The following is a 24,656-nucleotide window of genomic DNA, read 5'->3' as shown; positions in this document are numbered from 1 at the left end:
CTATCCTATCTATTCCCTTCATAATATTATATGTTTCTATAAGATCCCCCCTCATCCTTCTAAATTCCAACCAGTACAGTCCCAGTCTACTCAACCTCTCCTCGTAATCCAACCCCTTCAGCTCTGGGATTAACCTAGTGAATTTCCTCTGCACACCCTCCAGTGCCAGAACGTCCTTTCTCAAGTAAGGAGACCAAAACTGAACACAATACTCCAGGCGTGGCCTCACTAACACCTTATACAATTGTAGCATAACCTCCCTAGTCTTAAACTCCATCCCGCTAGCAATGAAGGTCAAAATTCCATTTGCCTTCTTAATCACCTGTTGCACCTGTAAACCAACTTTTTGTGACTCATGCACTAGCACACCCAGGTCTCTCTGCACAGCAGCATGTTTTAATATTTTATCATTTAAATAATAATCCCTTTTGCTGTTATTCCTACCAAAATGGATAACCTCACATTTGTCAACATTGTATTCCATCTGCCAGACCCTAGCCCATTCACTTAGCCTATCCAAATACCTCTGCAGACTTCCAGTTTCCTCGGCACTTTTTGCTTTACCACTCATCTCAGTGTCGTCTGCAAACTTGGACACATTGCCCTTGGTCCCCAACTCCAAATCATCTATGTCAATTGTGGGTCCAACACTGATCTCTGAGGGACACCACTAGCTACTGATTGCCAACCAGAGAAACACCCATTAATCCCCACTCTTTGCTTTCTATTAATTAACCAGTCCTCTATCCATGCTACTACTTTACCCTTAACGCCATGTATCTTTATCTTATGCAGCAACCTTTTGTGTGGCACCTTGTCAAAGGCTTTCTGGAAATCCAGATATACCACATCCATTGGCTCCCCATTATCTACCGCACTGGTAATGTCCTCAAAAAATTCCACTAAATTCGTTAGGCACCACCTGCCCTTTATGAACCCATGCTGCATCTGCCCAATGGGGCAATTTCCATCCAGATGCCTCGCTATTTCTTCCTTGATGATAGATTCCAGCATCTTCCCTACTGCTGAAGTTAAGCTCACTGGCCTATAATTACCTGCTTTCTGCCTACCTCCTTTTTTAAACAGTGGTGTCATGTTTGCTAATTTCCAATCCACCGGGCCCACCCCAGAGTTTAGTGAATTTTGGTAAATTATCACGAGTGCATTTGCAATTTCCCTAGCCATCTCTTTTAGCACTCTGGAATGCATTCCATCAGGGCCAGGAGACTTGTCTACCTTTAGCCCCATTAGCTTGCCCATCACTACCTCCTTTGTGATAACAATCCTCTCAAGGTCCTCACGTGTCATAGCCTCATTTCCATCAATCACTGGCATGTTATTTGTGTCTTACACTGTGAAGACCGGCCCAAAAAACCTGTTCAGTTCCTCAACCATTTCCTCATCCCCCATTATTAAATCTCCCTTCTCATCCTCTAAAGGACCAATATTTACCTTAGCCACTCTTTTTTGTTTTATATATTTGTAGAAACTTTTACTATCTGTTTTTATATTCTGAGCAAGTTTACTCTCATAATCTATCTTACTCTTCTTTATAGCTATTTTAGTAGCTTCCTGTTGCCCCCTAAAGATTTCCCAGTCCTCTAGTCTCCCACTAATCTTTGCTACTTTGTATGCTTTTTCCTTCAATTTGATACTCTTCCTCATCAGTGGTTGTTTCCCCATGGTTCTCATGGGAGTTATAACAAGTGTCTTGTAGAATCATGGAAAAATTTAAGGCTCAGGACGAGAACATTCAGCCACTAGGTTGCCTGTCAGCAATGGAATATAAAAGTAGAGAAGTGTTGTTGCAATTGTATAGGGTGTTGGTGAGACCACATCTGGAGTATTATGTCCAGTTTTGGTCTCCTTATTTGAGGAAGTATGTGGTGGCATTGGAGGCAGTTCAGAGGAGATTCACTAGATTGATTCCGGGATGAAAGGGTTGACATACAAGGAGAGATTAAACCGTTTGGGATTTTACTCGTTGGAGTTTAGAAGAATGAGAGGGGATGTGATTGAGGTGTATAAAATATTAAATGGGATTGATAAAGTAAACATATATCAAATATTCCTCCTTGTGGGGTAATCTAGAACATGAGGTCACAGATATAGATTGAGAGGCGGTAGATTTAAGATTGAGATGAGGAGGAACTACTTCTCGCAGAGGGTGGTGAATTTGTGGAACTCGCTACCCCATAGTGCGGTGGAATCGGACTCATTGGATGGTTTGAAGAAGGAGATAGATATATTTCTGATTAAAAAATGGGTTAAAGGCATGGAGGTACAGTGGTTAGCACTACTGCCTACGGCGCTGAGGACCCAGGTTCGATCCTGGCCCCAGGGCACTGTCTATGTGGAGTTTGCACATTTTCCCCATGTCTGCGTGAGTTTCACCCCCACAACCCAAAGATGTGGAGGGTAGGTGGATTGGCCACGCAAAATTGCCCCTTAATTGGAAAAAAATAATAATTGAGTACTCTAAATTTTTTTTTTTTACAAATGGGTTAAAGAGTTATGGAACATGTAGGGAGGTGGATTTGAGATCAGGAAGAGATCAGCCATGATCTGATTAAATGGTGGAGCAGGTTCGAAGGGCTGAATTGCCTACTTCTGCTCCTAATTCCTATGTTCCTATGTTCAAATGTACGTTCATTTTTTTTGATAATTCTAAGATTTATCTGCATAAAATAATCTAACAGGAAACGTTTATATAAATCCTTTATATTAAGAATTTACATAAAAGGACATATATCCTTTTGGATGAAATTGATGCTTTAATTATTTCTCAATCTTAACCTCATCGAGATCAAGGGCTGGAGGATATACAGGAGTATGTGTCATGGGAGGGGTGGAGAATCATTCAGGAATTGAATTGGAAACAAAACCGTTCACAGAAAGATGGTCATGTGTTTTTGCTAACTCTGCAAGTTGAATTGTGCATGAAACGATAGACAGGAAATGAAAAGCCACTTCCGTGATTTTACCAGCCCTTTAAACTAAGTCATTTAAAAGGAGATGGTGGAGACGTGTGGTAGGTGTGGATTTAATTAATAATTAAAGCTGTTGGAATGAAATTTCTTACCCAATTCTTACTTAATATAGAAAAGAATGTAATTCAGTAGTCATAACAAAAGTGGTGTATTTTAAATATCTGATAGGATGTATAATGTCAGTAGATCTATAATGGATACTGACTCTCCTCTTACATTCTAGGGTTCAGATTGTTCGCACTCAACTAGTCCGGCTCATTGTGTGATTACTGTACTGACTGGCATTACCCTGCCAATACCCAACACCCATTTAACCAACACTGAGCCCTTAAAATGACGAATATGGATGAGAATCCACCTGGTATGTGTGTTTTAATAATTAAGATTGTCAGGAAGAAATTAACCAACTTTCCTTGTTTGAAAATTAATGTAGCTAAATACTGTTTGAGACTGAAATACTTGTTAAAATTTGCCTCTGCCCGGTTAACAAATAATTCCCCTGTAAACAAGAAGGTTTATACACCAGGGACATTGCCACTGAGTTAAATGGGTCTAAGTGACATTAATAATGAGGGAAGGAGGTGTTCAGCTGGAGAATAGCGGGAGAGGTAAAAACAGAGCTATGTTAGTCTCTCGATTTTGTTTATTTGTTGATTTTGTTTCAGTATTAAATTAACGTGGGATGAAACCTGCCCAGGTTTAGAGAGTTTATTTAATCATGATAATCTTTATTATTTGTGGTGTTCTTTGTGTTGCTTATTTCCGGATGGTTGGCGTAGTGTTCATAAAGGCAGCAAAATAGCTTGAACTTAAAAAAAGCTATAAATTTATTAACACTACTAATTTGGATTCGACACATACTCCTAAAGAATACACAGTTGATTATTAACATTTAAACTACACTCATCCACAACTAATCTTGATACTGATATAAATTATGATCTGCTCTTCTTACACTATCTGCACTTCTGACTCTCTCTAGCTACCTCCTGCACACATTCTCCCACAAAGCTTAGCATCACTGCCTCATATAGTTGTAACTGTAGCTCTCTCTAGTGGCTACTCTAGACACTTCAATAACCCTTGTAGTTCTTACAGTTATGATAATACCACATTATTGCCACAAGTAGGCTTACATTAACACTGCAATGAAGTGAGCACTACTTTGAAAATCCCCTAGTCGCCACATCCAGCGCCTGTTCGGGTACACAGAGGGAGAATTCGGAATCATAGAATTTACAGTGCAGAAGGAGGCCATTCGGCCCATCGAGTCTGCACTGGCTCTTGGAAAGAGCATCCTACCCAAGGTCAACACCGCCACCCTATCCCCATAACCCAGTAACCCCACCCAACACTAAGGGCAATTTTGGACACTAAGGGCAATTTATCATGGCCAATCCACCTAACCTGCACATCTTTGGACTGTGGGAGGAAACCGGAGCACCCGGAGGAAACCCACGCACACACGGGGAGGATGTGCAGACTCCGCACAGACAGTGACCCAAGCTGGAATCGAACCTGGGACCCTGGAGCTGTGAAGCAATTGTGCTATCCACAAGGCTACCGTGCTGCCCCTGGAATGTCCAAGTCACCTAACAAGCACCTAACGGGCCTAATGTAGGTCTGTTTCAGCAAGTTGATCGCTGCTGGGAATTCTTCCGCGTCCTCGATGAGTGCGTAGATTTCGGGACTCACTCTGGAATGCAGGACCTGCATCTTCTGGTCTTCCGTTGGTCTGCTGGGGGCCGTTCGGAGGTACCCCTCGAAGCACGCCAGCCAGTGTTTAAACGCCGATGTTGTGTTAGCTGCTTGGGGGCCTATTCGCAGGCACTCCGGGGCAATCCGGAGCGCCATATTCCTTTTTAAGTCTGCTCAATAAATTGTAGCACCATCGATCACACACGAGGCAAGACATAGAGAACTTCAGTCGAGGCTTTATTGAGCAGACTTGTTCAGACTTGTTCCCCAGCAGCTCAGTCACAGAATGCAGCTGCGGGGAGTAAACCGGGTTCTTATACCCCGCCTATCTGGGTGGAGCCCAGTAGGCGGCAGATCCAATCGGGACCCAGCATCTGTCCTCCAATAGCTCCTCGGCATTCATGGTGTACCGTATTACCCCTAATACATACCACCACACCCATGAATTGCATTCATGAAACCTATTAGAATATTCAAACTTTGGTGGGCCGAAGGGCCTGTTCCTGTGCTGTATTGTTTTTTGTTCTTTGCTTTTTTGTCAGCCTTGACTGGGAATTTTCGAATGGACCAATCCTTGAACAGCCTTGGCAAAGAAAAAATAAGAAAGAATAAAGAAAAATAAGGGAGGTAATAGCCATATTAAAATCAGTCGACAGAATCTGCCACAAATATAAATCAACATCTTCTCTGCATCTTCTCTGCATCAGATTAAACTTCCTGTTTTGGAACCTGTGATGGTGTTATGGTGCAAGAAGATAAGAACATAAGAACTAGGAGCAGGAGTCGGCAATTCTGTCTCTTGAGCCTGCTCCGCCTTTCAATTCAAGCACAATTGATCTCACCTCGGCCTCAACTCCACTTTCCTGCCCGTTCTCCATAACCCTTCAACCCATAACTAATTAAAAATCTGTCTATCTCCTCTTTAAATTTACTCAATGTCCGACATCCATCAAACTCTGGGGTAGTGAATTCCACAGATTCATAACCCTTTTAGACAAGTAATTTCATCTTATCTCTGTTTCAAAAAAATGCTAAGTCATTCAAGACTGGGTGTTAAGGGGCCGTGAGGATGTGTTAGTTTACACAGATTGTTGGACCTCCTCCCCTGTAAAAAACGTGTCATTAGGTGAATTGGACATTCTGAATTCTCCCTCAGTGCACCTGAACAGGCGCCGGAGTGTGGCGACTAGGGGCTTTTCACAGTAACGTCATTGCAGTGTTAATGTAAGCCTACTTGTGACCATAATAAAGATTATTATTATTTATTAATGTGCCTCAGTGTTTCGATAGTGACCGCTGAGGTTGTCAACCCCATTTCCTGGACGTCCAGCCACTTGGAGTACGCATTGACCAGTATCAAGAACATTTTCTCCAGGAAGGGGGTCAGTGAAATCAATGCGTAACCTTGTCCACAGATGGCCAGACTATTCCCATGGATGCAGATGATGCTTGTGACTGACAAAAGTCACACTGATGAACCAGGGGCGGGTTACCTGGCCAGTCCCGTCGGCGTGGATTGGACATGGTCCATCACGGCGGGACCTGGCTTATAGGCCAGCTAGGTGAGTCCTCGGGGGGGATCCGGCCCCGGGGGCGTGGGGGGGGGGGGGGGGCGCACGGTGGCCTGGCCCGCGATCGGGGCCCACCGATCTGCGGGCGGGCCTGTGCTGTGGGGGCACTCTTTCCTTCCACGCCGGCCTCTGTAGGGCTCTGCCATGGCCGGTGGGGAGAAGAACCCCCCTGCGCATGCGCAGGAAACATGCCGGCTGGTCTGCGCATGTGACTGGGAAGTGCGGAGGATTCCCCACCTTCCGGTCGGCCCGACACCGGAGTGGTTCGCGCCACTCTTGGCGCCGGTGTCAGGCCATCCGGCCAGTTGCAGGAGAATCCCGCCCTAGGTTCTCAATACCGCCATATGTAGTTCCTGGCCAATATTTCCATCTTACTCTGGTAGGGTGCACACTGTGCAACTCCTTCAGTGATTGCTCTCTTGCTACGGGTGGTATTACCACTCGACAACTGAGTTTATCTTTCCTCAGTTGGTCACGTCTGAGCTGATCTGACTTGTCGTGGTGCCATCCACTTAGAACCATTTGTTTGACCTTTGCGAGGACCGTGTCACTTTGGGCCCAGTTCCTGATTTGGCTGAGGAGACCAGCAGGGTATCTTGAAAATTTAACGGCAGGATCATGTCTTGTGGCACAGGCAGTGATGCTATACTTTGGGGGAGCTGGAGCCGACTCGGGCATTGGAGATGTGTCCCTGGTCAGTGTTGGAAATTGTAGCTATAAGCCTCCAATAGCAAGGCCCGCCTTTGACCCTGGCTGAAGCAATTGGCAGCATTGGTTTACCTTGCGAAGTAGTCCTAGTAGTGGCTTGTGGTCGGTTACGATGGTGAAATGGCAGCCAAACACATACTGATGGAAAGTTTTTAATGCCGTTAATCAAAGCTAGGCCCTCTAATTTGCACATAGTTTGATTTCGCGTCAGTGAGTTTTCTGGAGGCAAAAGCGATGGGCCTGTCAGTATCGTCCTCCATCTTGTGGGACGTGATCACCCCTGTCCCATCAGGTGAAATGTCGCAGGTCAAAATGATTGGTTTGCCTGAGTCGAAATGGACCATCAAGCTGTATATCTGTCGGGCCTATTTGACTTGTGGGTTTTTCCAATCCCAGTGTTGGTGCTTCTTTAAAAGGAGGTGCAGCACCGCTAATGTAGTTGCCAAATTAGGGATGAACCAGCCATAGTATTTTACCATGCTCAGAAATGATGCAAAAGCGTGACATTTTTCGGCACAGAGACCTCTTCGATAGCTTTCCCTTTGTCCTTTAAAGGGTGCAGATCTTTTAAATCCACCTTAAATTCTAAATATGTGACCACATTGGCTTCAAATGTGCACGTTTCTCTTTTTAATCTGTTGTCAGCGCCTCTGAACCTTTCAAGGTAGCACAGTGGTTAGCACTGTTGCTTCACAGAGCAAGGGTCCCAGGTTTGATTCCTGGCTTGGGTCACTGTCTGTGTGGAGTCTGCACGTTCTCCCTGTGTCTATATGGGTTTCCTCCGGGTGCTCCGGTTTCCTCCCACAAGATGTGCTGTTAGGTGAATTGGACATTCTGAATTCTCCCTTAATGTACCCGAATGGGCGCTGGAGTGTGGCGACCAGGGAATTTTCACGGACACTTAATTGCAGTGTTAATGGAAGCCTACTTGTGACAATAATAGAGATTATTATTATACAAGCTGGCCAGATGCTCTTTGTGTAAAGTTCCATCACTAAGATGCCGTCTAAGTGCACCACGACTTTTGGGATTCCTTGTAAGGGGGCGAGATTCTCCGACCCCCCGCCGGGTCGGAGAATCGCCGGGTGCAGGCGTGAATCCCGCCCCCGCTGGTTGCCGAATTCTCCGGCACCGGATATTCGGCAGGGGCGGGAATCACGCCGCGCCAGTTGGCGTGACCCCCCTCCGCGATTCTCCGGCCCGGATGGGCCGAAGTCCCGCCGCTAAAATGCCTGTCCCGCCGGCGTAGATTAAACCACCTACCTTACCGGCGGGACAAGGCGGCGCGGGCGGGCTCCGGGGTCCTGGGGGGGGCGCGGGTGATCTGGCCCCGGGGGGTACCCCCACGGTGGTCTGGCCCGCGATCGGGGCCCACCGATCCGCGGGCGGGCCTGTGCCGTGGGGGCACTCTTTCCCTTCCGCCTCCGCCACGGTCTCCACCATGGCGGAGGCGGAAGAGACTCCCTCCACTGCGCATGCGCGGGAATGCCGTCAGTGGCCGCTAACGCTCCCGCGCATGCGCCGCCCTGAGATGTCATTTCCGCGTCAGCTGGCGGGGCACCAAAGACCTTTTCTGCCAGCTGGCGGGGCGGAAATTCGTCCGGCGCGGGCCTAGCCCCTGAAGGTTGGGGCTCGGCCCCCAAAGATGCGGAGCATTCCGCACCTTTGGGGCGGCGCGATGCCCGACTGATTTGCGCCATTTTGGGCGCCAGTCGGCGGAAATCGCGTCGATACCGGAGAATTTCGCCCCTGTCCTCCATCATCAGTTAAAATATTACACAAGTTGATGGTATCCCAAAAGGCAAACTGGTATATAACAGAATGGTCAGGTTTTAAGACATTAGGAGCCGCCCATTCTGAGAATTATACCAGTTTTATCATCCCTAGTTCTTCCTAGCGTGTCAACTCGGCCTCTACTTTCTTGTCAGAGCATATGAGATGGGCCTAGCTTTGAAGAATTTGTGGATTTGGGGTTTGTGTAAATTACTTGCCTTTACGCCTCATACTCAGCCCCCCCCCCCCCACCAAGCTAATTTTGAAACACAGCTTCATACTTGCATGGGTGGCACGGTGTCGAGTGATTTGCACTGTTGCCTACGGCACTGAGGACCTGGGTTCGATCCCCGCTCCGGGTCATTGTCTGTGTGGAGTTTACACGTTCTCCCTGTGTTTGCATGGCTCTCACCCCCACAACCCAAAGATGTGCAGGTTAGGTGAATTGGCCACGCTAAATTGCCCCTTAATTGGAAAAAAATAATTGGATACACTAAATTTATTTTAAAAAATCTTCGTACTTCGACTTTCGAAAAATGCATTCAATATCCTGAAAATGTCTAGCCATTTTTGTTTTATCTGACGTATTGTTATGGGCCAGGATTTAGAAAACTCCAAAGTATATCATGCAGTTCACCTGATGTTCACCTGAAAGTTTATTGAATGTGGCTAGTTTAGCACACTCGCTGGCTTTTAAAGCAGACCAAGGCAGGCCAGCAGCATGGTTCGATTCCCGTACCAGCCTCCCCGAACAGGCGCCGGAATGTCGCGACTAGGGGCTTTTCACAGTAACTTCATTGAAGCCTACTCGTGACAATAAGCAATTTTCATTTCATTTTTTCATTTCACAAGAGCCGGCCTATAAAATGTTATTCAAGTTCTTCGGCACTTTTAATCAAAAAAAACAAACTTTATTTTATTAATTTAGTTAACATTTGTATAAACACACACATCAAGAATTTTTATCAACTACAAACATAAATACCTAACACAGCTACAGTCATCTATGTATAACCTTTAATGAATCCCCGCTTAACTGTTCCAATTTAATAACAAGATCCAAGTAAAAAACAGAACCCCCTTTTCAAAGGTGTGGCCCAGCACACGGCCCTCTTACTGGTATAAGACTTGGTATTGATACTCTTGTTTTCCTTTCCAAACACCAGCTTTGAATTCCTCCAGAAAGAAATTATCACTTTTAACTTGTCAAGCAGACTGGAAACAGCTTTTAAAATGAGGATAGAGAAACCCTTCTTTCAACCTGTGCAGTACAAACCAGTACAAACTCAAAGCAAAAGTAAAACTTAAAACCAAAAGTAAACTCACAGAGACACAGCGCAGCTCCACAAACACTATCACTGAAGACATGTGATAAGACAATTTCTTAAAGGGACACTGACATGACAGTATCCAACCTCGCCCCGTGAGGCTTGGCACTTGTCTTTCCACAATAATTATGGAAAGAGGGGGAAAGAGAAGATATGTTAGCAAGTTGAGTATTCTCTTGCCCATGCAGATCCAACAGGCTATATGGTGATCTTGATTTGCACTTCAGCTCCAACCACCACATGCCCCCTCCAATCCACTCCCCTCACCTCAGTGTAACCCCCCACCCAATAATTTGCTTTCCATACTGCACCCCAGTCCCCATCAATGAGTAGCACCGAGAGCCTCTACCCTCACCCCCCCATCCCTGGGTAGCACGGTAGCACAGTGGTTAGCACTGTTGCTTCACTGCTCCAGGGTTCCAGGTTCGATTCCCAGGTTGGGCCACTGTCTATGAGGAGTCTGCACGTTCTCCCTGTGTCTGCGTGGGTTTCCTCCGGGTGCTCCGGTTTCCTCCCACAAGTTCCGAAAGACGTGCTGTTAGGTTAATTGGACATTCTGAATTCTCCCTCTGTGTACCCGAACAGGTGGCAGAAAGTGGCGACGAGGGGCTTTTCACAGTAACTTCATTGCAGTGATAATGTAAGCCAATTGTGACAACAAAGATTATTGTCATAATATATTATTATAAAGTATCATCAGCACTTTCGAGAAAATATTCCCGCTAGTTGGTTTATCATCTACATTGGAGGCAGGTGGGTTTTGATTGGCCTCAATGGGAGTGGGGATGTGATGTGAGGAGTGATGGACAGGAGTGATGCCAGGGGAACAGAGGTGGTGACTCACCTGATGTGCCCGAAGGAGGTCATTCATCTTTTTCCGATACTGCATACCACATGCCTCAGCCACCTCCGCCAAGGCCCGATTAAGGATTGTGAACTGGAGCCTCCTGCCCACCCTGAGGAAAAGGGTTTTCCCCCTCACCTCCATTGCGTCCAGCATCCTATTCAGATCACTGACAAGAAACCAGAAGGCCGTTCTCCTCTGTGCCATCTTCTTGGCTGGAATGAGTTTGTGTGGGGAGTGGAGTGCATTTAAGCAACTTCAGCTTGTCAAGCTCTCCAGCACCAATTCCGACCCCAGAGAATCTGATGCCAGCGGAAATGAGATTGGCTTTAGATTCACATGGGCAGAATGCTGGCCCATAACTATGTTCCGAATTGCTCCACAAACAGCACCCCCAATGGGAATGCTACCCACATGCAATTTAGTCCCAGAGTCAACACGGGCGGCATGGTGACACAGTGGTTAGCACTGCTGCCTCACAGCGGCAGGGACCCGGGTTTAATTCCGGCCTTGGGTGAATGTGTGGAGTTTGCACTTTCCCCCTGTATCTGCGTGGGTTACCTACGGGTAATCCGGTTTCCTCCCACAGTCCAAAGATGTGCAAGTTAGGTGGATTGGCCATGATCAATTGTCCCTTCATGTGCAAAAGATTAGGCTAGGTGGGCTTACTGAGTTATGGGGGTAGGATAGGGGCCTGACCCTAGGTGGGGTGCCCTTTCAGAGGGTTTGTGCAGACTCGATGCAACAAATGGCCTCCTCCTGCAATGTAGTGATTCTATAATTCTATTCTAACACAAAGGGCGGGATTCTCCCGTACCCGGCAGGGCGGGGGCACCCGGTGGGACGGAGTAGCAGGAATCCTCCGCACCTTCAGGGGCTAGGCCTGCCCCGGAGTGGTTTGCATCCCACCGGCCGGCGTGGAAGGCGCGAACCGCGCCAGCCAGGGCAGAAGGGACTCCGCCGGCTGGCGCAGGTCCGCGCATGCGCGGGAGCATCAGCGTCTGCTGACGTGATCGCCGCGCATGCGCAGGGGGGTTCACCGTCGGGCCGGCCATTGCGGAGGCCTACAAGACCGGCGCGTAGGGCCAGGCCACCGTGGGGGCACCTCCTGGGGCCAGATCTCCCCGTAACCCTCCAAGAACCCCGGAGCCCGCCCGCGCCGCCAGTTCCCGCCAGTAAGGGACCAACTCTAACTTACCGGCGGGGCTTCGGCCATCGTGGGCCGGATAATCCGGACAGCCCCAGGGCACATTGAGTCACGCCGGACCCTGCCATTCTCCGAGGCGGACGGCACGACTCACGCCACAGCGGTTTTGGGGGGACAGGAAAATTGGGAGGATGGCGGGGATCATGCCAACCCCCGGCGATTCTCCCACCCGGCGGGGGGGTCAGAGAATCCCACCCATAGTCTCCCAAACAGCGAATTTAGCCCAATGTTTTGAGTTTGAATGACTCTTCTTCAGAGCCCAGCCTTCACATTTATATAACTGTAGTCATAGTGTGCAGTCAAAAATACATCATTTCATTGCCATTTTAGATATTTCGACCTCTGAGACAGATGAAGTGGGAACAAGCAGCACACTTGATGATGTCGCCAAACCAAATGTTCCACCTGGCAGTGGCTCGAGTGGTAAAGAATCAGAGAGTGATATTCAATCTCGGAGTGATCTGTGTGACAGGAATTTGGAGGGTGCATCTCGTGTGAGGACGCCTTGTCCAGTACTTGAGGAAGATGCAGAACTATCATGTAGTGGGACTGCAGCTGGATTAACAAGTGTTCTTGATGATGAAGTCCCTGAAGACCAGAACATGGAACCTGACACAACTGCTCCATTACCAAGTCCAGATCCTACTGAAAAACAAGAAGGTAAAATAGTGGTTCTAATGTCCCAGATGCTCCCTCTTTATCTGATAAAAGTACTTGTAGAGGTGATGGACAAAGTAGGTTATTTTGAGTGAATTCTGGATATAATCCTAATCCTCACCATTTATCCAGATCTGTGATTAATGAAGAAAATGCTGTCACTAGTTTTATTTTGGATATTTTAGGTGGCATAGCTCAATTAAGTTTGTTAATTATAAAATATTAGTTAAACAGAAAATGTTTGGTCTATATAATTGCTGGGACAGCAACTCGTGGACAGTGAAGTGGTTAGTTGTGGAGTCTCCCCGAATACTCTTGGGGTTTGGGAAGCTTCCAGTCTGAAAGAAGTTCTTATTTGAATTATATTACAGTGGAAACCAACGCAGTGGAACTGTCATTGCTTCATCCCAGCCTCATCGATCTAATTGTAGCCAGAAAATTTCTTGCAATGGTTTCTCTTCCTACTCCTACATTGTTAACTCTGCTTTCCCCAGGATGTATAGTTGTCCCTTTCCATTTCTCAACTGCACACTACCCCTCAGTGACCACCTAAAAGCACAAAGTCAGATTCCACATGTACACGAACAACACCCAGTTTTATTTTACCACCACGTCACTGTGCCTGGCCACTCTCTCTGATGTGTCACACTCTGTAACAGAAATTTCCTCCAACGAGGAGTGTTGGGATAAATGAATCTATTGTCTTCGGCCCCACCCCCACTCTGCTCCATGGCCACCATTTTCATGCCTGCTGACTGTACACAGTTGAACCAGACCATTCAAAATCTTTGTGTTGTGTTTGCCCCCCATAATGAGCCTCTAACCACATATCTGTTCCACCACAAAAACACTTACTTCCATCCCCATAGTAATGGCTAACTCTGACCCCTGTCTCAGCTCATCTGCTGCTGAAACTATCATCTTGTAATAACTCCCACGAGACCCACCGCGATGACCTGATTTCTGTCCCCGTGAGGTTTGTATAACATGAGCTCACTCACTGAGGGGTGGAGGCCTAATAGCAGGGCTTGTTAAAACCTACCTATATAAAGCGGCCAGGATGGGAACTGGCATCTTCGGATGGTCCTGGCTGGGACTAGATGCACTTAACAACTGAATAAACATTTTGGTTTGAATCCTTTTTGGAATTCAGTGATTGTAATATTGGCGAAAAGAAAAAAACAGAAGTATAAGCTGCGATTCCGGATGTCCAGCCATGGCTGAGTCTCACCACAGAGGAACAAGGTCAGCACTTCGTGAGGCTCAATGCTTTTGACATAAGCGTAGAAGACTGAGCCCAGTATGCTGAACAAATGCATTACTTTTTCGGAGCGAATGTCATTATAGGGGATGACCACCAGAAAGTGATACTCCTGAATGCCTGTCGGGCCCCTAATTTTAGCGTCATCAAAAGCCTGACCTACCCTGCGACCCCAGGTTCAAACACCTTTGACAAACTGGTGACACTCGTGGCGGTCCATTATGACCCCAAACTGTTGGTAATTGACCAAATGTACAGGTTCAACACGGCCAGGGGAAGTCAGATTATTTGGTACGCCTACGCAATCTGGCCGAACACTGCAATTATGAATGAAAAATGAAATGAAAATCGCTTATTGTCACATTAGGCTTCAATGAAGTTACTGTGAAAAGCCCCTAGTCGCCACATTCCGGCGCCTGTTCGGGGAGGCTGGTACATGAATTGAACCGTGCTGCTGGCCTGCCTTGGTCTGCTTTAAAAGCCAGCTATTTAGCCCAGTGTGCTAAACCAGTGTGCATGGACTGTTCCTTCCAGAGATTCTTGTGTGCAGAATCAACAACATGGCGACCCAACATAAGTTGCTGGCTGAACTATCTATGTACCTGAAAAGGACCATAGAGATAGCCCTCTCCCATGAAAACGCAGAGAAGGGAGTCCAGGATCTCCAGGGCTCACGAGATAGGGAGGTAAATGGCATAGGACACCCCCACCCCCCTTATTCATGTGAATACCGCCCTCAAGAGTAGAGTCTCTTGGAACCAGCCATTACCAGAGCAATGTCAAGGCCAGACCCGTTGGCCAAGAGCCTCTACAACCTGGCAAAATGTCTCCCCTGAGCCCCAGGAGGAGACTCACAGTGGTGCAGCACCTGTGGTCGGAGAAACCGTGGGGACCAGGAACGGCAGATCTGCCAACAAGCACTCTGCCCTGGCCGGGGGACACACCCTCCTGGAGCCAGGGCTTTACGCCTGGCACAACCCGATGAAGATAAGTTCATGCAGCTAAAGTGCATTGCCGCACCAAGAATGGCCCCCATCAAAATCACAGTCCAGGTTAATGACCGCCCGCTTGAAATGAAAATTGACATTGGGGCTGCTGACGCAGTCATAGGACGGCTGACGTACCAGAAAGTCTGGACAGGAATCCACCACCTGGACCTGAGGGACACTGAGGCATGTTTCGCAACGTACATGGGTGAACCGTTACCCATCACGGGCACGACAATGACTCCAGTTCTCTATGGGCAGAAGTCCATCTGTTTGCCATTGACAGTGGCATGAGGGCCTGGACCCAGTGTGTTGGGCCGCGACTGGTTGCAGAGACTCCACCTGGACTGGCAGAAGATTTTCAAGATGGGCACTGGGGGATTGTATGAAGTCCTAGGGAAATACCCAGAGGTTTCCCAGGACGGCCTGTGAAAAAATAAAGGGTGCCATGGCCAAAATCTATGTAGACTCAGAAGCCCACACAAAGTATTTTAGGGCCCACACAGCTCCCTGCGCCTTGTAGATGAAGGTAGAGAAGTAGCTGGAAAACTTGGGAATCATCCGTCCTATGCAGTTCGCAGAATGGGCAGCACCTGTAGTCTCAGTGCTAAAGCCAGATTAAACCATCCGGCAGTGTGGCAATTAAAACCATCCGCCAGTGTGGCGATTATAAGTTAACGGTGAACAAGGCCTCTCCGATGGACGGGTTTCCGATGCCGTGCATGGAGTACCTCTATGCAAATTTGCTGGAGAGCACTCTTTCTCAAAGTTAGACATGAGCCACGCATACCTTCAGTTGGAGCTAGACGCTGCATCCAGAAGGTTTGTGGCCATCAATACCTATGGGAGTCTTTACGAATATACCAGACTTCTATTCAGGGTATTATCTGCCTGTGCGATTTTTCAGAGGGTCATGGAAAGCATCCTCCAAAGGCTTCCAAGGGTGTCAGTTTATGTGGATGGTCTCCTGATCACCGGAGACACTGAAAAAGACCGCCTGAGCAATTTAGAGGAAGTGCTTCACCGATTCGCTCAGGCAGGCATCCATCTTAAAAGGGGCAAGTGCATTTTTCACACAAAAGTGGTCAGATACCTATGGTATCGACAAGGATGGCTTGCACCCAATGGAGGAGAAGGTACAGACAATCAAACAGATCCCCACGCCTGAGAACTCGACCGAACTACCGTTGTTCCTCAGCCTTGTAAAGTATTGCGGCAAGTTCACCCCGAACCTGGCGCCACTCCTTAAAAAAAACACCAGGACTGAGCAAGGAGGGCGCCACAAGAAGAGGTGTTTGCCAAGGTGAAGCGACAACTATGGTCCTCCAGGTTGCTGATACACTACAACCCTTCCAGGCCACTCCGGATCACATGCGATGCCTCCCCATATGGCATGAGGGCGCTGTTGCCCATTGGTTGGACAAAGGGATGGAGTGACCAATAGCTATGTATCGAGGACTTTGGACAATACAGAGCGTGGATATGTGCAGATCGAGAAGGAAGTGCTGGCCGTTATCTTCACGGTCACGAATTTCCACCAATACAGTTATGGGCAATGTTTTATGATCATAACAATCACAAACCATTGCTCGGCTTGTTCAAGGAGGACAAGGCAATCCCGCCGATAGCGTCAGCCCGGAGAAAATGTTGGGTGCTATTATTGGCATCATACGCATATGTGTTCAGTTTTGCCCAGACTTGCAAATCGCACACGTGATGCCTTGAGCTGAATCCCATTGCTGACACATCCCCCGTTTCTGCTAGTGGCAGGCAAAGTTACTGTGGTCTTGAATTTTATGGACACCTTGCCAGTCACTGCCTCACGGATCCATGAGTGGACACAAAAGGACCCTTAGCAAAATTACATCACATCGTTCTGCTGGGGAGGGGACAGCAGGGAGAGCCTGAGGAGCTGTGGAATTTCACGACAAAGCAACAACAGGTGAGCATGGAGGACGACATTGTCCTGTGGGAAGCCTGCGTTCTGGTCCGAGCAAAGCCAGAAAATCCATATTGCAAAACAGACACCCGGGAGTATCCGCGGTGAAGATGCTTGGCAAGAGCTACGTTTGGTGGCCAGGATGTGATGGCGACATCGAGCAGTTGGGGCAGCAATACGCCGCATGTCAGTAGCATCAAGAGCTCCCACCAGCAACAGCTCTTCGTCCATGGAGATTTCCAGGTAGACCCCGAGTATGATTGCATGCCGCCTTCGCTAGACCTTCTCAAGGCTCCATGTTTTGCTAATCCACTTAAAATGGTTGGAGGTCTACCGAATGCCGTCCACCACTTCAAGGGCTACCATCGAGAAGTTGCACCTTTCATTCAGTACCCATGGCATCCCGGAGATACACGTTACAGATAAAAGTTCCCCTTTTACCAGCGCGAAATTCTCACACTTCATGAAGTCAAACAGGGCAAAACACATTTGACCGCCCCATACCATCCCTCTTTAAATGGCCTAGGTGAATGGGCGGTACAGACTTTTAATAGGGGCATAAGAAAGTAGGCCACAGGATCCATGGAGACAAAATTAATATGGTTCCTCTTCAGCTATCATACCACGCCACATATAATGACTGGAGTGGCGCCGGCGGAACTTCTGATGGGCTGAATACAGAGGACCAATTTAGCCTGATATTCCATGATATTGGTGGGAAAGTGCAAAGAAGACAGGCGTCGGGATTCTCTGCCCCACCGCGCCACATTTCTGCCTCAACCCGCCGGCGGGAATCTCCGTTACGCCGGCCGGTCAATGGGGTTTCCCATTGTGGGGCAGCCCCAAGCCATTGTGAAACCCCCGGGTGCTGGCACAATGGAGCATCCCGCCGGCGGAGAATCCCACCCAGGATCTCCAGAAACAATACCACAGCAGGCAGACACACAACAGAGGTTTCCGGCTAGGGGATGCGGTAAAGGCTTGGAACTTCAGAGACGGTTCCCGGTAGATACGTACACTATGAAAACCAAGGAGCGGACGGTACGAAAGCTCATGGGCCATCTTAAATGCAGAGAGCCCATATCAGGACTGGTCCCACTGAATGAGTCAGCCCTCCATCTCTCCTGCCCATCACCCAAGGGCCAAGGGGCAATACCCCCAGGGGCCAGGACACAGGTGGAAGACTCAGGGCCCGATGTGGAGATACAAGCGTCCACAGGTTCGGACGGCAGCTTGACCAGGGAGCGGTCGCCGACAGCACCCCCCCCCAAGATGATCGGCCCAGAAACAGCGCTCCCAACACGTTACATATCCCTCCGACCAAGCCCTGCAACCATTGAAAGTGCAACCGTGGGCTAAGTGAAGGAGGAGGCTATATCTACCCTCTGTGACAGAGGAGCTTACGGACCACGGGAAGGAACAATGTAATAACTCCCACAGGGACGACCCGATTGATCTCCCAGTGGGGTCGTGGAATACAAGCTCCCCTGCTCCGCTGAGGGGCAAAGGCTTAACAGCTTTGCTCTTTAAAACTTACCTACAAAAGCTGGCCAGGATGGGAACCGGCATCTTCGGAGAACCCTGCTGAGACTAGATGTACTACTCACCGCTCTGCAGCTTTGCACTTACTTGCTGAGTAAACCTTTTGGTTTGAATCCTTCTCGGGACTCCTGTGATTGTAATACTGCTATGCGTTTTACTTGGATTGGATTGGATTTGTTTATTGTCACGTGTGCCGAAGTACAGTGAAAAGTATTTTTCTGCGAGCAGCTCAACAGACAATAAGTACATGAAAATAAAAGAAAATACAGAATAGGGCAACACGAGGTACACAATGTCACTACATAAGCACCGACAGGGGTGTAGTGTTAATGAGGTCAGTCCATAAGAAGGTCGTTTAGGAGTCTGGTAACAGCGGGGAAGAAGCTGTTTTGAGTCTGTTTGTCCGTGTTCTCAGACTTCTGTATCTCCTGCCCGATGGATGAAGTTGGAAGAGTGAATAAGCCGGGTGGGAGGGGTCTTTGATTATGCTGCTCGCTTTCCCCAGGCAGCGGGAGGTGTAGATGGAGTCAATGGATGGCAGGTTCGTGTGATGGACTGGGCTATGTTCACGACTCACTGAAGTTTAGTGCGGTCCTGGGCCGAGCAGTTGCCATACCAGGCAGTGATGCAGCCAGATAGGATGCTTTCTATGGTGCATCTGTAAAAGTTGGTAAGAGTTAATGTGGACATGCCGAATTTCCTTAGTTTCCTGAGGAAGCTGTTGTGCTTTCTTGATGGTAGCGTCGATGTGGGTGAACCAGGACAGATTTTTGGAGATGTGTACTCCGAGGAGCTATTCCGGGGCAGGTATGACCTATATAAGAAGGACGGTTTGCACCTAAACTGGAGAGGCATAAATATCCTGGCCGCGAGGTTTGCTAGTGTCACACGGGAGGGTTTAAACTAGTATGGCAGGCGGGTGGGCACGGAAGCAATAGGTCAGAAGGTGAGAACATTGAGGGAGAACGAAGGAATAGGGCCAGTATGGCTCTGAGGCAGAGCAGACAGGGTGAAGTTGCTGAACACAGCGGGTCTGGTGGCCTGAAGTGCATATCATCTAATGCAAGAAGTATTACGGGTAAGGCAGATGAACTTAGAGCTTGGATTAGTACTTGGAACTATGATGTTGTTGCCATTACAGAAACCTGGTTGAAGGAAGGGCAGGATTGGCAGCTAAACGTTCCAGGATTTAGATGTTTCAGGTGGGATAGAGGAGGATGTAAAAGGGGTGGCAGAGTTGCGCTACTGGTTAGGGAGAATATCACAGCTGTACTACGGGAGGACACCTCAGAGGGCAGTGAGGCTATATGGGTAGAGATCAGGAATAAGAAGAGTGCAGTCACAATGTTGGGGGTTTACTACAGGCCTCCCAACAGCCAGTGGGAGATAGAGAAGCAGATAGGTAGATAGATTTTGGAAAAGAGTAAAAACAACAGGGTTGTGGTGATGGGAGACTTCAACTTCCCCAATATTGAATGGGACTCACTTAGTGCCAGGGGCTTAGACGGGGCAGAGTTTGTAAGGAGCATCCAGGAGGGCTTCTTAAAACAATATGTAGACAGTCCAACTAGGGAAGGGGCTGTACTGGACCTGGTATTGGGGAATGAGCCCGGCCAGGTGCTAGAAGTTTCAGTAGGGGAGCATTTCGGGAACAGGGACCACAATTCAGTAAGTTTTAAAGTGCTGGTGGACAAGGATAAGAGTGGTCCTAGGATGAATGTGCTAAATTGGGGGAAGGCTAATTTTAACAATATTAGGCGGGAACTGAAGAACCTAGATTAGGGGCGGATGTTTGAGGGAAAATCAACATCTGACATGTGGGAGGCTTTCAAGTGTCAGTTGAAAGGAATTCAGGACCGGCATGTTCCTGTGCAGAAGAAGGATAAATACGGCAATTTTCTGGAACCTTGGATAACGAGAGATATTGTAGGCCTCGTCAAAAAGAAAAAGGAGGCATTTGTCAGGGCTTAAAGGCTGGGAACAGCCGAAGCCTGTGTGGAATATAAGGAAAGTAGGAAGGAACTTAAGCAAGGAGTCAGGAGGGCTAGAAGGGGTCATGAAAAGTCATTGGCAAATAGGGTTAAGGAAAATCCCAAGGCTTTTTACACGTACATAAAAAGCAAGAGGGTAGCCAGGGAAAGGGTTGGCCCACTGAAGGATAGGCAAGGGAATCTATGTGTGGAGCCAGAGGAAATGGGCGAGGTACTAAATGAATACTTTGCATCAGTATTCATCAAAGAGAAGGAATTGGTAGATGTTGAGTCTGGAGAAGAGTGTGTAGATAGCCTGGGTCAGGATGAGATCCAAAAAGACGAGGTGTTGGGCGTCTTGAAAAATATTAAGGTAGATAAGTCCCCAGGGCCTGATGGGATCTACCCCAGAATACTGAAGGAGGCTAGAGAGGAAATTGCTGAGGCCTTGACAGAAATCTTTGGATCCTCACTGTCTTCAGGTGATGTCCCGGAGGACTGGAGAATAGCCAACGTTGTTCCTCTGTTTCAGAAGGGTAGCCAGGATAATCCAGGGAACTACAGGCCAGTGAGCCTTACGTCAGTGGTAGGGAAATTACTGGAGAGAATTCTTCGAGACAGGATCTACTCTCATTTGGAAGCAAATGGACGTATTAGTGAGAGGCAGCCTGGTTTTGTGAATGGGAGGACGTGTCTCACTAACTTGATAGAGTGTTCGAAGAGGTCACAAGGATGATTGATGCAGGTAGGGCAGTGGATGTTGTCGACATGGACTTCAGTACGGCCTTTGACAAGGTCCCTCATGGTAGACTAGTACAAAAGGTGAAGTCACATGGGATCAGGGGTGAGCTGGCAAGGTGGATACAGAACTGGCTAGGTCATAGAAGGCAGAGAGTAGCAATGGAAGGATGCTTTTCTAATTGGAGGGCTGTGACTTGTGGTGTTCCACAGGGATCAGTGCTGGGACCTTTGCTGTTTGTAGTATATATAAATGATTTGGAGGAAAACGTAACTGGTCTGATTAGTAACTTTGCAGACGACACAAAGGTCGGTTGGAATTGCGGATAGCGATGAGGACTGTCAGAGGATACAGCAGGATTTAGATTGTTTGGAGACTTGGGCGGAGAGATGGCAGATGGAGTTTAATCCGGACAAATGTGAGGGAATGCATTTTGGAAGGTCTAATGCAGGTAGGGAATATACAGTGAATGGGAGAACCCTCAAGATTATTGAAAGTCAGAGAGAGATATACAGTGAATGGGAGAACCCTCAAGAGTATTGAAAGTCAGAGATATCTAGGTGTACAGGTCCACAGGTCACTGAAAGGGGCAACACAGGTAGAGAAGGTAGTCAAGAAGGCATACGGCATGCTTGCCTTCATTGGCTGGGGCATTGAGTATAAGAATTGGCAAGTCATGTTGTAACAGCCTCCCCGAACAGGCGCCGGAATGTGGCGACTAGGGGCTTTTCACAGTAACTTCATTGAAGCCTACTTGTGACAATAAGCGATTTTCATTTCAGCTGTATAGAACCTTAGTTAGGCCACACTTGGCTCATAGTGTTCAATTCTGGTCGCCATACTACCAGAAGGATGTGGAGGCTTTAGAGAGGGTGGAGAAGAGATTTACCAGAATGTTGCCTGGTGTGGAGGGCATTAGCTATGAGGAGCAGTTGAATAAACTTGGTTTGTTCTCACTGGAACAAAGGAGGTTGAGGGGCGACCTGATAGAGGTCTACAAAATTATGAGGGGCATAGACAGAGTGGATAGTCAGAGGCTTTTCCCCAGGGTAGAGGGGTCAATTACTGGGGGGCATAGGTTTAAGGTGCGAGGGGCAAGGTTTAGAGTAGATGTACGATGCAAGTCTTTTACACAGGGTAGTGGGTGCCTGGAACTTGCTACCGGAGGAGGTGGTGGAAGCAGGGACATTAGTGACATTTAAGGGGCATCTTGACAAATACATGAATAGAATGGGAATAGAGGGATACGGACCCAGGAAGTGTAGAAGATTGTAGTTTAGTCAGGCAGCATGGTCGGCACGGGCTTGGAGGGCCGAAGGGCCTGACATTTCTTTGTTCTTTGATCTTTGTATAGTTTTTTACCAGAGTTTTTGCTGATCTTTTGATATAGAACTTTAGCATAAACAGCTGGTGTCAGGTGACTGAAATTCATAGAATCGTAGAATTTACAGTGCAGAAGGAGGCCATTCAGCCCATCAAGTCTGCACCGGCCCTTGTAAAGAGCACCCTACTTAAGCCCCATTAATGGAGATCAATGAGGATGAGTTGAACTTGGCTAGGATAGAATATGGAACAAACTTTTGGATGAACTGAAGTTTATGGAGAACGAAAGGACACCAAGAGAACACTAGAATACTCAAAAATCTATGACCCAGCTTTCAGTTGCTCATAATTTTTCCCTCCATGGTTGGTCGTCTCCCATTCTATTTTCATGTTGACAATATTTTTAATTAACGGTGCTGTAAAAATGGAAACGGTCAAATTTCATTATTTTGCATGTACTCCGGAGCAGCATATTACTGCATTTAAACAATAGTGAATTGCTGAAATTGCTCATCTTGTGTCGGATGGTTTTTGTTTACGATTGGGAAGATAGATGTGACTTATTCATTGAATTTCTTTGTGGGGTTAGAACATATAGAACGATACAGCGCAGTACAGGCCCTTCGGCCCACGATGTTGCACCAAAACAAAAGCCATCTAACCTACACTATGCCATTATCATCCATATGCTTATCCAATAAACTTTTAAATGCCCTCAATGTTGGCGAGTTCACTACTGTAGCAGGTAGGGCATTCCACGGCCTCACTACTCTTTGCGTAAAGAACCTACCTCTGACCTCTGTCCTATATCTATTACCCCTCAGTTTAAAGCTATGTCCCCTCGTGCCAGCCATATCCATCCGCGGGAGAAGGCTCTCACTGTCCACCCTATCCAACCCCCTGATCATTTTGTATGCCTCTATTAAGTCTCCTCTTAACCTTCTTCTCTCCAACGAAAACAACCTCAAGTCCATCAGCCTTTCCTCATAAGATTTTCCCTCCATACCAGGCAACATCCTGGTAAATCTCCTCTGCACCCGCTCCAAAGCCTCCACGTCCTTCCTATAATGCGGTGACCAGAACTGTACGCAATACTCCAAATGCGGCCGTACCAGAGTTCTGTACAGCTGCAACATGACCTCCTGACTCCGGAACTCAATCCCTCTACCAATAAAGGCCAACACTCCATAGGCCTTCTTCACAACCCTATCAACCTGGGTGGCAACTTTCAGGGATCTATGTACATGGACACCTAGATCCCTCTGCTCATCCACACTTTCAAGAACTTTACCATTAGCCAAATATTCCACATTCCTGTTATTCCTTCCAAAGTGAATCACCTCACACTTCTCTACATTAAACTCCATTTGCCACCTCTCAGCCCAGCTCTGCAGCTTATCTATATCCCTCTGTAACCTGCTACATCCTTCCACACTATCGACAACACCACCGACTTTAGTATCGTCTGCAAATTTACTCACCCACCCTTCTGCGCCTTCCTCTAGGTCATTGATAAAAATGACAAACACAACGGCCCCAGAACAGATCCTTGTGGTACTCCACTTGTGACTGAACTCCATTCTGAACATTTTCCAGCAACCACCACCCTCTGTCTTCTTTCAGCTAGCCAATTTCTGATCCACATCTCTAAATCACCCTCAATCCCCAGCCTCCGTATTTTCTGCAATAGCCTACCGTGGGGAACCTTATCAAACGCTTTGCTGAAATCCATATACACCACATCAACTGCTCTACCCTCGTCTACCTGTTCAGTCACCTTCTCAAAGAACTCGATAAGGTTGACAGACCTCGTAGATAGTGGAGAAACTATGGATGTCATATACCTGGGCAGAACTTTACTCCGTTGGGATTTTCCGATCCCGCCAATGGACTTTTGAACGGCTCCATGCATTTCAGGGCCATGCCCCCCCCCATCAAGTCGGGACCATAAAATTCCACCCCTAGATTTCAGGAAATCATTTGACTCTGTCCCACATAATAAAGAAATACATTGACCGGAACCCCCCGGCCATTGCGATTCACTTTTTCCACTGGGTGCGTACCCCGCCAGCGGGTTTAGTAGCAGCTTAGGGTGGTTACGATGGGAAATCCCATTGACA

At 47.7% G+C, this 24,656-nt stretch overlaps 1 protein-coding gene across 1 annotated transcript in view; it reads left to right on the top strand.

The window, feature by feature from the left end:
- Positions 1 to 2,905: 2,905 nt before the first annotated feature.
- Positions 2,906 to 24,656, top strand: part of LOC140396658 (uncharacterized) — a 51,788-nt gene continuing 30,037 nt past the window's right edge. Inside the window, exons 1-3 of the mRNA XM_072485453.1 lie at positions 2,906 to 3,031; positions 3,214 to 3,351; positions 12,450 to 12,779. Coding sequence (XP_072341554.1) covers positions 3,324 to 3,351; positions 12,450 to 12,779 — 358 coding nt within the window. The 5' untranslated portion in view covers positions 2,906 to 3,031; positions 3,214 to 3,323. The remainder of the gene's footprint in view (positions 3,032 to 3,213; positions 3,352 to 12,449; positions 12,780 to 24,656) is intronic.

This window comes from Scyliorhinus torazame, chromosome 19 (genome assembly GCF_047496885.1).
Source record: "Scyliorhinus torazame isolate Kashiwa2021f chromosome 19, sScyTor2.1, whole genome shotgun sequence".
NCBI classification, from domain to species: domain Eukaryota; kingdom Metazoa; phylum Chordata; class Chondrichthyes; order Carcharhiniformes; family Scyliorhinidae; genus Scyliorhinus; species Scyliorhinus torazame.
Note: the sequence above shows the minus strand (reverse complement) of the source record. Positions and strands in the feature narration are given on the sequence as shown.